Genomic DNA, 15,921 nt, shown 5'->3' on the forward strand with positions numbered 1-15,921 from the left:
TATGATCTCATCTGCTGCCTGTTATCAACACAACCAAGTGTTCAGTGCATACTTGAAGGACATCATTGATAAGCTTGACCAGAAATTGCTGGCAGCCAACATATGCATTTCCTGGTGCGCATGTGCATTGTTGAGGCAAAACAGTGGTTACACGATCTACATGTAACACACCGCCGGCACCTATAGACAAGCAATAGGAAATGATAAGCAGAAGAAATTCTGCAGATGCTAGCCATGTCTACGAGCTTAGAACAGGGGACTGGTTTCGGCACTATTTTGAATTTCAAACTGACCAGGGAAAGTTGAGCTGCAGCCAATCAATTCCCTGCACAAGAAAGCTTCAGGACCTGTTGAAGATGTCCTGACTGCACAATTTCAGTTGTTACATCGAGCAAAAAAAAAAACAGAACTCTTAACTTTATAGAAAAAAGTCTGATTAGTTTGTCTTTCAAAGTTTTACTACGTATCAAAACTAGCACCGAAGGATTCGGCAAAAATCAAAAAGAGAGAATGCTCATGTTGCTTAGTGAGGTGAGACCTCGCTGAACTTCAGCAATTGACAGGCATACACCGGTACACAAAATACAGAACTCCCCATTTCTTGCATCAAAATGGTGGAGGAGAGCATAATCTTGGAACACTCTATCCGAGCTGACAGCAGGTAGGCCACGAAAAAAAAGAAGCTCAAGCAGGGACACTTCATCTGCTGCAATTATAGGTTGGCATTCAGGACGGTGGCAGCCAAGTCCCTGGTTTAAAACTGGCACCAGTTCCTGTTGGTTCGGAAGACCTGAAACAAGAAGAGCATGGGTTCAAATCAACAAACTGAAATGAAGATAATGGCGGGTTGTTGCCTTCTCTTTTAGTTCACGGATTAGCTACAGATTTGTACACATGGGTGTGCTTTCTATACTTCTCCCATGCCCAAAAGAAGTTGGGGACAGTTGCACTTGGAACCACAGAAGAAAATTGCCAGATTCACTATGAAATACAAGCATATTAATGAATTCTTTTCCAATACTCCAGAATGGCGCACTCCATTTCTATCCTAGCAGGCTAAAACTTTGACAGATAAACTTCATTTACATACAAATTGAACAATACACGTAGGTCATCAACTGCAGAACCGCATGAATTATTGGAGGTAGATATAATAATACAACAAAAGGCAGGCATTGCTCTCTGAAGAAACAACAAGATAGCATATGCTAGACAGTGCTTGGCATTATAGACTTGAAGAAAATAGCTAGTGGATGTATTACATCACAACACAAATTACAAAATTTAGAGAAAGCCTTCTGTATCAGAACACACCTGTCATTATCTGTTCTGGCATCTTCTGCATCAGTCGCATCATTAGGCTTAGACACCTTCTCAGGTTCTAAACAGTGCGGCAGAAATGTTATGGCACATATTTGAGCCGCACTACACCACAATCATAACAGATAGAAATAAGGCTACATTACCTTTCTTTTTATTTTCAGATGTACCAGGGAACTGCTGTGTAAAACTTCTCAGATTTGGGGAATCCGTTTTCCCTATATTTGAATGAACATAAATACAAACAATCAAAAGGAAAGAAAATGCAATACAAGCTTTAGTAAAACAATAGGGCAAACTCTTTGGGCAAAGCCAATGATTCAAGTATAACAATTTACTAGTTGGATACATGCTTTGATAGTAACAAGATATCAAGTATTAGTTTCCCTGCCATTTATGCCCTCCGTTCACAAATATAAGATGTTTTGGATATTTTAATATGGACTACATACGGACTGACATGAGTGAACAAACACACTGAAACGTGTCTATATATATATCTGATACTGAAAAAAGTTACAACATCTTATACTTGTGAATGGAGGGAGTAGTTTTTGAGAGACACGGCTGGAAAGTAGGCAGTGCAAATAACCACAGCGTAAGTCTGAATGGTTTTGGTGGAACAGGAGGTATAGTAATCAGAACTGTCGCATACTAAACAGTCAATAGAAGGAACTCCAAAGTGATATACAACTGCCAATAGAAAATAATGGAAACAACAGAGTAACATAAAGAACATACCGATTGTCTTGACTGGTCGGACACCAGCCCTTCTTTCCTCTTCTTCTTTCTTTTTAAGAACTTGATTGAACATAGATTAAATGTATCAGTGAAGCGACACACATGTAGAATTATACAATATATAAGAGAACCTTGATGAGACAAAACCTATGAATAAGATCTTCTATTGCAGTGCAACTAGATAAAAGCTTCAATGGGCAGAAAATGGTACGTAAGCATACATTTGTAAACAGTTTTTAAAAACACAAACAGGAAGTCAGATTACATACCAGTTGATCATCACTCCAACATGTTTTCTATATAACTGGATGAATCTACAGATATGTTTCACACCTGGAGTGACATACACCCAACTGACAGCGTGTAAAAAAAGCAAGAAAGATAAGGTGGGGATAAGGAAGAAGCCATCAGGATCAGGGGCCATGAATGTATACTTGGGTTGGGGACCTGGAGTGAGTCTCTCAAGGTACTGAAGGGGGGCTGGTTGTGTGGTAGGAGTGTCGTTAATATGAATAACGGGAAACTTATAGAATAAAACTGGTCGTATGGTTTATCCCCAATCTCCATCTTCGTTTCTGCTATTTTCCCCTGATCCCCAATTTCTACAGGTGTTCGCACTATCGTGTATTCGTGAGGAGGTAGTCTTTATGCAAATATCAAGGACATAACAAAATGAAGCTGGCCTAACTGAAGTTGGTCCATAACAATAATAAACTAGGTTTCACGTGCATATTATTCCTGTTTGCAGTCAATGCAACATCGACGAAACTGAAATGTTGCATTGGCATTCCAGCTAACTGGTGGAGTGCTTGTGGCGATACAAAAAAATCAAGTGATTTTGCTTCATCCCTCATTTCCTCAGTTGTAATAGACTCTTGGCCCCAAAAATGTTATACAGTTTCCATTTAACAACCACAAGAGGAAAAAGGTTACCATCAAAGAGGATATAATACGCATCTCTGATCATGACCATCATTCTACCATTTTACTATCTACTGAGTAATGGGATTACCATAAAACATATATAGTAATAACCACAAGGCAGACTACAACAACAATCCATTCCTATGAGTGTGACCCCAACAAAGAACAAACAATAGGCATTACTCATGAGAGGCATACCGCATACTCAAATACCCTAGCATTTCACGCAATCATCAAACATCTTCAATTCACTCTAACACACACATTTGCTGTGCTTTTTTGCAGCATATCCACATATTGCAACGCTGACATTAGATAAATGAACAATTGATGCAGAGTATAAAAATCAAAAGTAATAGACATGTGCGCTGCTCCATGACACGCTTAGAAAAACATGTTGAGATCTATTGCTCTAACTTATGCAGTAACATTTTTAATGAGCAATACACATAGTGTGTAGCAAGTTCAAGAACAAAAGCAAAAGAGAGGTTAGAAGTTGGAATCAGCAGATACATACGCTCAACATTTTGCTTCACACGTACACGCCTCGCCTCCAGTTCAGCTAATTCCTGTGTCAGTGTAGTAATACATAACATCAGTATCAGATTCAATGAACACGCTGCTTCATCAATGAATAATTTTCAGAAAACCATGTGGATTGGCATGGTGTAACTCCTTACCTCTGGTGTTGGAGCTTTCTTCCTTTGTCCATTCAACCAGCAAATCCACTCAACTACAAGCACGACGCAACTATCAGATGACGTCTACTCACTGACAAATCCGAATATACTGGCTCAGAATGAAGGCCATAAACCATACATGCCTGCAAAAACATTTGTTGGTACCAGCCAAATGGGAGAACTAGAGATTCTCACAGGCCTAACAAGCGATAGGAGGCGTAACCTGGAACAGTGGTCGGGTCCCGGTCGCCCTTGAACTCCACCCACCGCTTCTCCTTCACTGCGTAATGCATCACGAAGCACAAACACGGTTATGTCAGGACCATTCTCATAGAGGAGAGCACAGGTTCTTGTTGCAGGGGGGGAGAAGGGGAACGCATGGGCGACAGGAGTGCGCGGGGAGAGACGGACGCGGGGGCACGTACTGGCGCCGTCGACCTCCTCGACGCGGGAGAAGTAGTGGTTGCCGGCCCTGTCGACGCCCACCTGCGTCCGGGACCGGAACATCCCCAGCATCCGCTCCATCAGCCGCTTCGACATCGCTCCGCCGCCTCACCCTCTTCCGGCCGCCTTCGTCCGTTCGCCGCTCGCCGGACCAGTTACCGCGCCGCCGCCTTATGGACCCCCTCCTCCTCCGCTGGCCGTCGGCTGCTCAGACGCGACGCCTCCTGCTGGAAAAAGAGGATTGGATGATTTGGGGATCGGGAGAAGAGGCGCGCGTAAGGGCACGTGGGCAGCATAGCAAGCGCACAGCAGCGGGATGTCCAGATAATGGAGGGATTGGTCCGTGGACGTCGAGATGCGACTTACCCCCGCTTCGACCTGCAGCGCCGCCGCCGGAGTTGGGGTCGCCGAGGGGAGTCGCTGTTGCTCGGCGGCTGGGAGAAGACGGGTGAGCACGGCAGGCTCGGGTTTGGGTCCGGGACACCGGGTCCAAACACAACCAGAGCAGATGGCACAACGACCGACCGGGGTGGGGCGGGTTCGGCTCAACCAAGTTGATTTTTTTTTTCGTGAATACGCATTGTTGACTTGTTGTGCATCATTTTTTTTAACACCTCACCACATCTTTATTAGCACTAAGTAATCAACATATTGTCTCTTACAAGTAATGGAATGATGTCACTAGGTGACTCATCAAACCACGAGTTTGGAGAAGAAAATTTGCAAAGTCTAGTTAGTTCCCCAGCAACAGAATTAGCCTCTTTGTGGCAATGATCGTACCGCACCTGGCTAAATCCCTAGCCATATGTTAGCAATCATCAAGAACATCTGCAGTTGTACCACATGAGTTACCTCTTTGCATCTAAGCAATCACATCAGTGTTATCCGAATTAAGTATGAGCGTGTTGTAACCCACTGACGTGGCCAGGTTCAGACCAAACCTAAATGCAAGAGCTTCAGCCATGAACACGTCCAAGCAAACACCAATAACAGAATTGCTTGTTGCTATGAACTTGCCTGCATTATCATGTAGGACAACACCAACAGTGTCTTGGAGCAAATCTGGATCGAATGAAGCATCTACATTTAGTTTGGTAAATCCCGGTGGAGGTCTCGTCCATAGGTTCCTTTTCCCTTTCGTGGATTTGTCTGAAGTTGCAGCAAAGTGTTCAACTAAGGCACGAACTGAAAGAGCAATATGGGATGCTCCATAATATGGAGTCCATATGTGTGTTCCCCATGCACCAACTTCCTCCTTTCCCACCACAAAAATCAGCAGGTAGTTGCAATAATCAAGTTACCATTTCTCTCACCAAGCACCTGAGTTTCATCTGCCGGAAGGGATGGAAGGTGCTCCAGTACTGCTTCGCCTGCACGATCAACCATACATCCTCTATGAATAATGCTTTCCATGCCCAACTTCCACCAGACTTTTTTTGCCTTGTTGCATTGGAACAACATGTGCTTTACACTTTCAACATTTTCACACACCGGACATTTGGTTGTGATCTTCAGATGCCGATCTACAAAATTGACCCGACAGGGAGAGTTCCATGAAGCGTTCTCCAAAGAAAAATCCTTACCTTAGCAGGACATGGTACTTTCCACATGAACTCCCAGATTGGATTAGGCGCAATAGCACCCGGAACTGATCTCCTTGGGGCTTTCAACTCATAGTAGCTCCGCTATATCTCAAGATAAGCTGACTTGATAGAGAAAGAACCATGTTGCGATGGGTGCCAAGCAAAAAAGTCTGACATATCAAAGGAAGGTAAAGGAATACTCAGAATCCGATGAACATCAACTGACCAAAATGTTTGTTCCACTAGTAGAGCATCCCACTGGCCAGGTGTAGGGTCAATCAGATCAGAAACCTTGGATAGCAAATTGTTACCTCATGGAGTGATCGGTAGTCTTGTAGGTGACTGAGGAATCCAAGCATCCGACCATATATTCATTTTGCTTCCATCTCCAATACGCCATATATGTCCAAGTTTTAACGTTTTAACCCCCTCCATAATACTTTGCCAAGTATAAGAGGATTTCTTCTTTAAAGGTGCATTAAGCAGATCTCCATTCGGATAATACTTAGCTCTGAGAATGGTTGCACAAAGGGAATCAGGGGCATCCAATAAATGCCATGCTTGTTTTGCAAACAAAGCCAGATTAAAGCAATTGATATCATGAAAACCCCATTCCACCTTCTTTATTGGGAACACACATTTTTCACCAAGCAAACCAGTGCATCCTCCTGTGATTGGCATCATCACCCCACCAAAATTGTGCCATCGTGTCTGTTATTCCTTTGCAAATTTTTCTAGGAATTTTTATGACTGACATTGCATAAGATGGTATGGCTTGAGCCACTTATTTGAGGAGTGCCTCTTTCCCGCCTAGTGATAGAACCTTTTCGTCCCATCCCATAAGTCTTTGAACAATCCTGTTAATCAGGTAGTTAAAGAAATCACTCTTATCCAGACCAATTGTGGCTGGAAGCCCCAAGTATTTGTCATTCAAACTTTCAGTCATAATCTCCATAGTGGTACAAATATTCGCCCTGGTTTCATTTTATTGATAGTTAGAGCATCCGTTCGGCCCCCAAGGCCTGAAGTAGCATCACATGAGGCAAACCGGTGCTAAATTCGGTGTGAGGGGGTTCGGATTCTCAGCTGACCCTCTATGGTCGTCCCGCGGTCGGGGTTCTCGGCTCAATTTCGACTCAAATTTGGTCCAAGTTCGACCCAAATTCGGCTCACTTTCGACACAAATTCAAAAAAAAAACTAATTTTTATGACAAAGTTCATCACAAAAATCAATACAAATCAAATATTCAACGAAGCAAGCTCATAATTCCAACACAAATAAAAACAAATCGAACCACGAGCTGCCCTTGATCCTTCATATGTGCTCCACCAGATCGTCCTGCAGTTCTTGATGCACTTGTGGGTCTCGGATCTCCTGGCGCATATTGAGGAAGGCAACCCATGTTGTCGATACATGATGATCAACAACTGCAAGAGGGCCCTGCCTGGAATATGGTTTAGTGTCAAACATCCGCTCTTCCTGTTGGAAATATGCCCTAGAGGCAATAATAAAGTTTTTATTATTATATTTCCAGTTCATGATAATTGTCTATTATTTATGCTATAATTGTATTAACCAGAAACCGTAATGCATGTGTGAATATATATATCACATTGTGTCCCTAGTGAGCCTCTAGTTGGCTAGCTCATTGATCAATAGATGATCATGGTTTCTTGCTCATGGACATTGGATATCATTGATAGCGGGATCACATCATTGAGGAATGATGTGATGGACAAGACCCAATCCTAAGCATAGCACTAGATCGTGTTGTTCGTCTGCTAAAGCTTTTCTAATGTCAAGTATCGTTTCCTTAGACCATGAGATTGTGCAACTCCCGGATACCGTAGGAGTGCTTTGGGTGTATTAAACATCACAACATAACTGGGTGATTATAAAGGTGCACTACAGGTATCTCCGAAAGTGTCTATTGGGTTGTACGAATCGAGACTGTGATTTGTCACTCCGTGTGACGGAGAGGTATCTCTGGGCCCACTCGGTAATCCATCATCATATTGAGCTCAGTGTGACCAAGGAGTTAGCCACGGGATGATGTGTTACGGAACGAGTAAAGAGACTTGCCCATAACGAGATTGAACAAGGTATAAGGATACCGACGATCGAATCTCAGGCAAGTATCATACCGGTAGACAAAGGGAATTGCATATGGGATTGATTGAATCCCCGACATCGTGGTTCATCCGATGAGATCATCGAGGAACATGCGGGAACCAACATGGATATCCAGACCCCGCTGTTGGTTATTGACCGTAGTGGTGTCTCGGTCAGGTCTGCATGTCTCTCGAACCCGTAGGGTCTACATACTTAAGGTTCGATGACGCTAGGGTTATAGGGAATAGTATACGTGGTTACCGAAGGTTGTTCGGAGTCCCGGATGAGATCCCGGACATCAATAGGAGCTCTGAAATGGTCCGGAGGTAAAGACTGATATATAGGAAGTCCTGTTTTGGTCACTTGGAAAATTTCGGGCTCATCGGTAGTGTACCGGGAGTGCTGGGAGGGTGCTGGAGGATCCCCGGGAGGGGTGTGACGACCAAAGGACTTCATGGGCTGTTAGAGGAGGTGGACCAGCCCATATTGGGCTGGCCAAGGCCTTCCCTAAAGGCCCATGCGGCTAGGGATAAAGAGATAAGGCAAAAGAGGATTTAAAAGGAAGGGATCTGATACGTCCATTTTGCATCATGCTTTCATGTTGATATTTATTGCTTTATGGGTTGTTATATTACTTTGTGGTACCATATTTATGCCTTTTCTCTCTTATTTTGCAAGGTTTATTTGAAAAGGGAGAATTCAGGCAGCTGGAATTCTGGACTGGAAAAGGAGCAAATTTGAGTCCTCTATTCTGCACAACTCCAAATGCCCTGAAAATTTACGTGAATTTTTTTGGGATTATATAAAAAAATATTGGGTGAAAGAAGTACCAGAGGGGAGCTACCAGGGCGCCACAAGCCTGGTAGCCGCCACCCCCTAGTGGCGGCTACAAGGCTTGTGGGCTCCCTGACGGCCCACTGGCCCCCCTCTTTTGCTATATGAAGGGTTTCATTCCAGAAAAAAAATCAATCGGGAGCTTTTTCGTGGTTTTGCCGCCGCCACGAGGCGGAACTTGAGCAGATCCAATCTAGAGCTCCGGCAGGACGATCCTGCCGGGGAAATTTCCCTCCCGGAGGGGGAAATCATCGCCATCGTCATCACCAACACTCCTCTCGTCGGAGGGGAGGCATCTTCATCAACATCTTCATCAGCACCATCTCCTCTCCAATCCCTAGTTCATCTCTTGTAACCAATCTCCGTCTCGCGACTCCGATTGGTACTTGTAAGGTTGCTAGTAGTGTTGATTACTCTTTGTAGTTGATGCTAGTTGGATTACTTGGTGGAAGAGTTTATGTTCAGATCCTTGATGCTATTCATTACACCTCTGATCATGATTATGATCATGCTTTGTGAGTAGTTACTTTTGTTCCCGAGGACATGGGATAAGTCATGCTAATAATAGTCATGTGAATTTGGTATTCGTTCGGTATTTTGATATGTTGTATGTTGTCTTTTCCTCTAGTGGTGTTATGTGAACGTCGACTACATGACACTTCACCATATTTGGGCCTAGGGGAAGGCATTGGGGAGTAGTAAGTAGATGATGGGTTGCTGGAGTGACAGAAGCTTAAACCCCAGTCTATGAGTTGCTTCGTAAGGGGCTGATTTGGATCCACTAGTTTAATGCTATGGTTAGACGTTGTCTTAATTCTTCTTTCGTAGTTGCGGATGCTTGCGAGAGGGGTTAATCATAAGTGGGATGCTTGTCCAAGTAAGGGCATTACCCAAGCACCGGTCCACCCACATATCAAACTATCAAAGTAACGAACGTGAATCACATGAACATGATGAAACTAGCATGACAGAAATTCCCGTGTGTCCTCAGGAGCGCTTTTCCTCCTATAAGGCTTTGTTCAGGCTTGTCCCTTGCTACAAAAGGGATTGGGCCACTTGCTGCACAATTGCTACTACTTGTTACTTGTTACTTTTTGCTTGCTACGTTTCACCTCACTACACCATCACTTGTTACCGCTACTTTCAGTGCTTGCAGTTATTACCTTGTTGAAAACTGTTTACCAGAGCCTTCTGCTCCTCATTGGGTTTGACACTCTTACTTATCGAAAGGACTACGATTGATCCCCTATACTTGTGGGTCATCAAGACTCTTTTCTGGCGCCGTTGCCGGCGAGTGAAGCGCCTTTGGTAAGTGGAAATTGGTAAGGAAACATTTATATACAGTGCTGAAATTTATTGTCATTTGTCATTATGGAAATTGTTCCTTTGAGGAGTTTGTTCGGGGTATCTTCACCACGAACGGAAGCATGAGGAGTTGTTCCTCAACCTAAGGTACCTACTGAAAATATCTTTTATAAAATTCCTTCGGGTATGCTTGAGAAACTGCTGGCTAATCCTTTTACAGGAGATGGATCTTCACATCCAGACTTGCATCTGATCTATGTAGATGAAGTTTGTGGTTTATTTAAGCTTGCAGGTTTGCCCGAGGATGAGGTAAAGAAGAAAGTCTTTCCTTTATCTTTGAAGGATAAGGCGTTGACATGGTATAGGCTATGTGATGATACTAGATCATTGGACTACAAGCGGTTGAAATTGGAATTTCATCAAAAGTTTTATCCTATGCATTTAGTACATCGTGATCGGAATTATATTTATAACTTTTGGCCTCGTGACAGGGAAAGCATAGCTCAATCTTGGGGGAGGCTTAAATCAATGTTATATTCATGCCCCAATCATGAGCTCTTGAGAGAAATTATCACTCAAAACTTTTATGCTCGGCTTTCTCATGAAGATCATACCATGCTTGACACTTCTTGTATCGGTTCTTTTATGAAGAAGGATATTGACCACAAGTGGAATTTATTGGAAAGAATCAAACGTAACTCTGAAGATTGGGTGCTGGAGGAAGGTAAGGAGTCAGGTATGAATTTCTAGTTTGATTGCGTTAAATCTTTTGTTGAAACAAACACCTCTAGAGATTTTAGCGCTAAGTATGGACTTGACTCTGAGATAGTAGCTTCTCTATGTGAATCTTTTGCTGCTCATGTTGATCTTCCCAAAGAGAAGTGGTTTAAGTATCATCCTCCTGTAGAAAGCAACATAGTCAAAACCAATCTAGTTGAGGAGAAAGTCATTGCTTTTAGTGATCCTGTTGTTCCTTGTGCCTACGCTGAGAAACCACCATACCCTGCTAGGATAAAGGATTATTCTAAAGCTCCAACTGTGATACGTAGGGGTTACATTAGACCACTTGCACCCCCTGAGGAGATTAGAGTTGAACCTAGTGATGCTATTATCAAAGATCTCTTAGCCGAAGACGTAGACGGGCAAGTTATCAAATTCTGTGAGGACTCTGCTAGAATTGCTAAACCTCACGCGAAAGACAAATACATACCTATAGTTGGCCTGCCCGTTGTTTCTGTCAAGATAGGAGATCACTGTTACCACGGTTTATGTGATATGGGAGCTAGTGTTAGTGCAATACCCCATTCTCTATATGATGAAATCAAAGATGAGATTGCACCTGCTGAGCTAGAACCCATTGATGTCACTATTACGCTAGCTAATATAGACATTATCTGCCGTGTGGGAATTGTGAGAGACGTAGAAGTCCTGTGTGGTAAGATGAAGTATCCTACTGATTTCCTCGTCCTTGGTACTGCAGAAGATAGCTTTTGTCCCGTCATATTCGGTAGACCCTTTCTCAACACTGTCAATGCTCACATTGATTGCATTAAGTAGACTGTCATAGTTAGTTTCGAGGGTGTGTCTCATGATTTTAACTTCTCCAAGTTTGGAAGACAACCCCATGAAAAAGAGTCGTCTGGTAGGGATGAAATTATTTCTCTTGCCTCTATTGCCGTACCTCCTACGAATCCTTTAAAGCAATATCTGCTTGAGCATGAAAATGATATGCATATGGAGGAAAGAGTTGAGATAGATAAAATTGTCTTAGAACAATATCCTATTCTCAAGAATAATCTGCCTGTTGAACTGCTTGGGGATCCTCCCCCACCAAAGGGTGATCCTGTGTTCGAGCTTAAACAATTGCCTGATACTCTTAAGTATGCCTATCTTGATGAGAAGGAGATATATCCTGTTATTATTAGTGCTCTCCTCTCAGAGCACGAAGATAAGAAGTTACTAAAAACTCTGAGGAAGCACCGTGCTGCTATTGGATATACTCTTGATGATCTTAAGGGTATTAGTCCCACTCTATGTCAGCACAAGATTAAAACCGATCCTGATTCTAAACCAGTTGCTGATCATCAAAGGAGATAAATCCTAAGATGAAAGAGGTCGTTAGAAAAGAAATATTAAAGCTTCTAGAAGCAGGAATCATTTATCCTGTTGCTCATAGTGATTGGGTAAGTCCAGTACATTGTGTACCTAAGAAGGGAGGTATCACCGTCGTTCCTAATGATAAGAATTAATTAATCCCACAAAGGATTATTACTGGCTATAGGATGGTGATAGACTTCCGGAAACTGAACAAGGCAACCAGGAAAGACCATTATCCTTTGTCGTTTATCGACCAAATGCTAGAAAGGCTTTCAAAGCACACACACTTATGCTTTCTAGACGGTTATTCAGGTTTCTCGCAAATACCTGTTGCACAATCTGATCAGGAGAAAACCACTTTCACCTGCCCCTTCGGTACCTTTGCTTATAGACGTATGCCTTTTGGCTTATGCAATGCACCTGCCACCTTTCAAAGATGTATGATGGCTATATTCTTTGACTTTTGTGAAAAGATTGTCGAGGTTTTCATGGATGACTTCTCCGTTTACGGGTCTTCCTTTGATGATTGCCTCAGCAACCTTGATCGAGTCTTACAGAGATGCAAAGATACCAACCTCGTCTTGAATTGGGAGAAGTGCTACTTTATGGTTAATGTAGGCATCGTCTTAGGACACAAAATCTCTGAAAGAGGCATTGAAGTTGATAAGGCTAAGGTTGATGCAATTGAGAAAATGCCTTGCCCCACAGATATCAGAGGTATACGAAGTTTCCTAGATCATGCTAGTTTCTAAGAAGGTTCATTAAAGACTTCTCTAAGATTTCTAGGCCTCTTACCAACCTCTTGCAGAAGGATGTTCCTTTTGTTTTTGATGAGGATTGTGAGGAAGCTTTCGAAATACTTAAGAAGGCTTTGATAACCGCACCTATTGTTCAACCACCTGACTGGAACTTGCCCTTTGAAATCATGTGTGGCGCTAGTGATTATGCTGTCGGTGCTGTTCTAGGACAAAGAGTTGACAAGAAGTTGAATGTTATTCACTATGCTAGTAAAACTCTAGACAGTGCCCAAAGAAACTATGCCACTACGGAAAAGGAGTTTTTAGCAGTCGTGTTTGCATGTGAAAAGTTCAGATCTTACATAGTTGATGCCAAAGTCACTATTCACTCTGATCATGCTGCTATTAAGTACCTTATGGAGAAGAAGGACGCTAAGCCTAGGCTGATCAGATGGGTTCTCCTGCTACAGGAATTTGATTTGCACGTCATTGACCGAAAGGGTGCTGATAACCCTGTAGCAGATAACTTGTCCAGGCTAGAAAATGTCCTTGATGACCCACGACCTATTGATGAAAGCTTTCCTGGTGAGAAACTAAATGTCATCCGCACTCCACATAGTGCACCGTGGTATGCTGATTACGCAAACTATATCGTAGCCAAATACATACCACCCAGTTTCACCTATCAGCAAAAGAAGAAATTCTTCTTTGATTTGAGACACTACTTTTGGGATGATCCTCACCTTTATAAGGAAGGAGTAGATGGTGTTATTAGACGTTGTGTGCCTGAACATGAACAGGGACAGATCCTGCAGAAGTGTCATTCCGAAGCATACGGAGGACACCACGCTGGAGATAGAACTGCTCATAAGGTATTGCAATCAGGTTTCTATTGTCCCACTCTCTTCAAGGATGCCCGTCAGTTTGTCTTGTCTTGTGACGAATGCCAAAGAATAGGGAACATTAGTAAGCGTCGGGAAATGCCTATGAACTATTCACTTGTCATTGAACCATTTGATGTCTGGGGCTTTGATTATATGGGACCTTTCCCGAGTTCCAATGGGTACACTCACATCTTAGTTGCTGTGGATTACGTCACTAAGTGGGTAGAAGCTATCCCCACTAAAAATGCTGATCACCACACCTCTATTAAGATGCTTAAAGAAGTCATTTTCCCAAGATTTGGAGTCCCTAGATATTTGATGACTGACGGTGGTTCACACTTCATTCATGGTGTTTTCCGCAAGATGCTCGCTAAGTATGATGTCAACCATAGAGTTGCATCTCCTTATCATCCTTAGTCTAGTGGTCAAGTGGAGTTGAGTAATAGGGAGATCAAATTGATCTTGCAAAAGACCGTCAATAGATCTCAAAAGAATTGGTCTAGCAAACTTGATGATGCACTATGGGCTTATAGGACTGCCTATAAGAATCCCATGGGCATGTCGCCATATAAAATGGTTTACGGTAAGGCCTGTCATTTATCTCTTGAGCTGGAACACAAAGCTTATTGGGCAATCAAAGAGCTCAACTTCGATTTCAAACTTGCCAGTGAGAAGCGGTTGTTTGATATCAGCTCATTAGATGAATGGAGGGCCCAGGCATATGAGAATGCCAAGTTGTTCAAGGAAAAGGTTAAGAGATGGCACGACAAACGAATACAGAAACGAGAGTTCAATGTAGGTGATTATGTCCTGCTATACAATTCTCGCTTGAGATTCTTCGCAGGCAAGCTTCTCTCTAAATGGGAAGGTCCTTACGTTATCGAGGAAGTATATCATTCCGGTGCCATCAAAATTAATAACACGGAAGGAAATTTTCCTAGAGTGGTAAATGGGCAAAGAATCAAGCATTATATCTCTGGTACTCCCATAAATGTTGAGACCAATATCATCAATATTATAACTCCAGAGGAGTACATAAGGGATGTTTATCAGCGTGTTTCTGTTGGAATTATGCCCTAGAGGCAATAATAAATATAGTTATTATTATAATTCCTGTATCAATATAATCGTTTATTATCCATGCTATAATTGTATTGAATGAAGACTTATATACATGTGTGGATACATAGACAAAACACTGTCCCTAGCAAGCCTCTAGTTGGCTAGCCACTTGATCAAAGATAGTCAAAGTCTTCTGATTATGAACAAGGTGTTGTTGCTTGATAACTGGATCACGTCATTAGGAGAATCACGTGATGAACTAGACCCAAACTAATAGACGTAGCATGTTGATCGTGTCATTTTGTTGCTACTGTTTTCTGCGTGTCAAGTATTTGTTCCTATGACCATGAGATCATATAACTCACTGACACCGGAGGAATACTTTGTGTGTATCAAACGTCGCAACGTAACTGGGTGACTATAAAGATGCTCTACAGGTATCTCCGGAGGTGTTCGTTGAGTTAGTATGGATCGAGACTAGGATTTGTCACTCCGTGTGACGGAGAGGTATCTCGGGGCCCACTCGGTAATACAACATCACACACAAGCCTTGCAAGCAATGTGACTTAGTGTAAGTTGCAGGATCTTGTATTATGGAACGTGTAAAGAGACTTGCCGATAAACGAGATTGAAATAGGTATACGAATACCGACGATCGAATCTCGGGCAAGTAACATACCGAAGGACGAAGGGAATGACATACGGGATTATATGAATCCTTGGCACTGAGGTTCAAATGATAAGATCTTCGTAGAATATGTAGGATCCAATATGGGCATCCAGGTCCCGCTATTGGATATTGACCGAGGAGTCTCTCGGGTCATGTCTACATAGTTCTCAAACCCGCAGGGTCTGCACGCTTAAGGTTCGACGTTGTTTTATGCGTATTTGAGTTATATGGTTGGTTACCGAATGTTGTTCGGAGTCCCGGATGAGATCACGGACGTCACGAGGGTTTCCGGAATGGTCCGTAAATGAAGATTGATATATAGGATGACCTCATTTGATTACTGGAAGGTTTTCGGAGTTACCGGGAATGTACTGGGAATGACGAATGGGTTCCGGGAGTTCACCGGGGGGGGGGGGGGGGGGCAACCCACCCCGGGGAAGCCCATAGGCCTTGGGGGTGGCGCACCAGCTCTTAGTGGGCTGGTGGGACAGCCCAAGAAGGCCCTATGCGCCATAGGAAGAAAATCA

General features: G+C 43.0%; 1 protein-coding gene across 3 annotated transcripts; it reads right to left on the reverse strand.

The window, feature by feature from the left end:
* Nucleotides 1-400: 400 nt before the first annotated feature.
* LOC123399635 lies at nt 401-4,587 on the reverse strand. Of its 3 annotated transcripts, none has more exons than XM_045094027.1 (9): nt 4,476-4,586; nt 4,091-4,333; nt 3,889-3,945; nt 3,666-3,718; nt 3,503-3,554; nt 2,062-2,121; nt 1,467-1,538; nt 1,315-1,381; nt 401-790 (listed from the first exon to the last, which is right to left on the reverse strand). In XM_045094027.1, the coding sequence occupies exons 2-9, from the start codon at nt 4,203-4,205 to the stop codon at nt 727-729; spliced, it is 540 nt and encodes a 179-aa protein (XP_044949962.1). In that variant the 5' UTR covers nt 4,206-4,333; nt 4,476-4,586; the 3' UTR covers nt 401-726. The 3 variants fall into 3 exon arrangements, with proteins under 3 accessions (XP_044949962.1, XP_044949963.1, XP_044949964.1); XM_045094028.1 differs by having other exon boundaries at nt 4,091-4,336; nt 4,476-4,584; XM_045094029.1 differs by lacking the exon at nt 401-790 and having other exon boundaries at nt 1,315-1,370; nt 4,476-4,587.
* Nucleotides 4,588-15,921: the final 11,334 nt, after the last annotated feature.

This window comes from Hordeum vulgare, chromosome 5H (assembly GCF_904849725.1).
Source record: "Hordeum vulgare subsp. vulgare chromosome 5H, MorexV3_pseudomolecules_assembly, whole genome shotgun sequence".
Classification (NCBI taxonomy): Eukaryota; Viridiplantae; Streptophyta; class Magnoliopsida; order Poales; family Poaceae; genus Hordeum; species Hordeum vulgare.

Excerpts from the sequence above, each read along its gene's own strand:
- LOC123399635 (XM_045094027.1), bottom strand. The coding sequence starts at position 4,205 with ATGTCGAAGCGGCTGATGGAGCGGATGCTGGGGATGTTCCGGTCCCGG. Across the intron at positions 2,122-3,502 it reads TGTGAAGCAAAATGTTGAGC|TTCTTAAAAAGAAAGAAGAA; the intron begins GTATGTATCTGC and ends TGTTCAATCAAG. Across the intron at positions 791-1,314 it reads GCCAGAACAGATAATGACAG|GTCTTCCGAACCAACAGGAA; the intron begins GTGTGTTCTGAT and ends TTCTTGTTTCAG.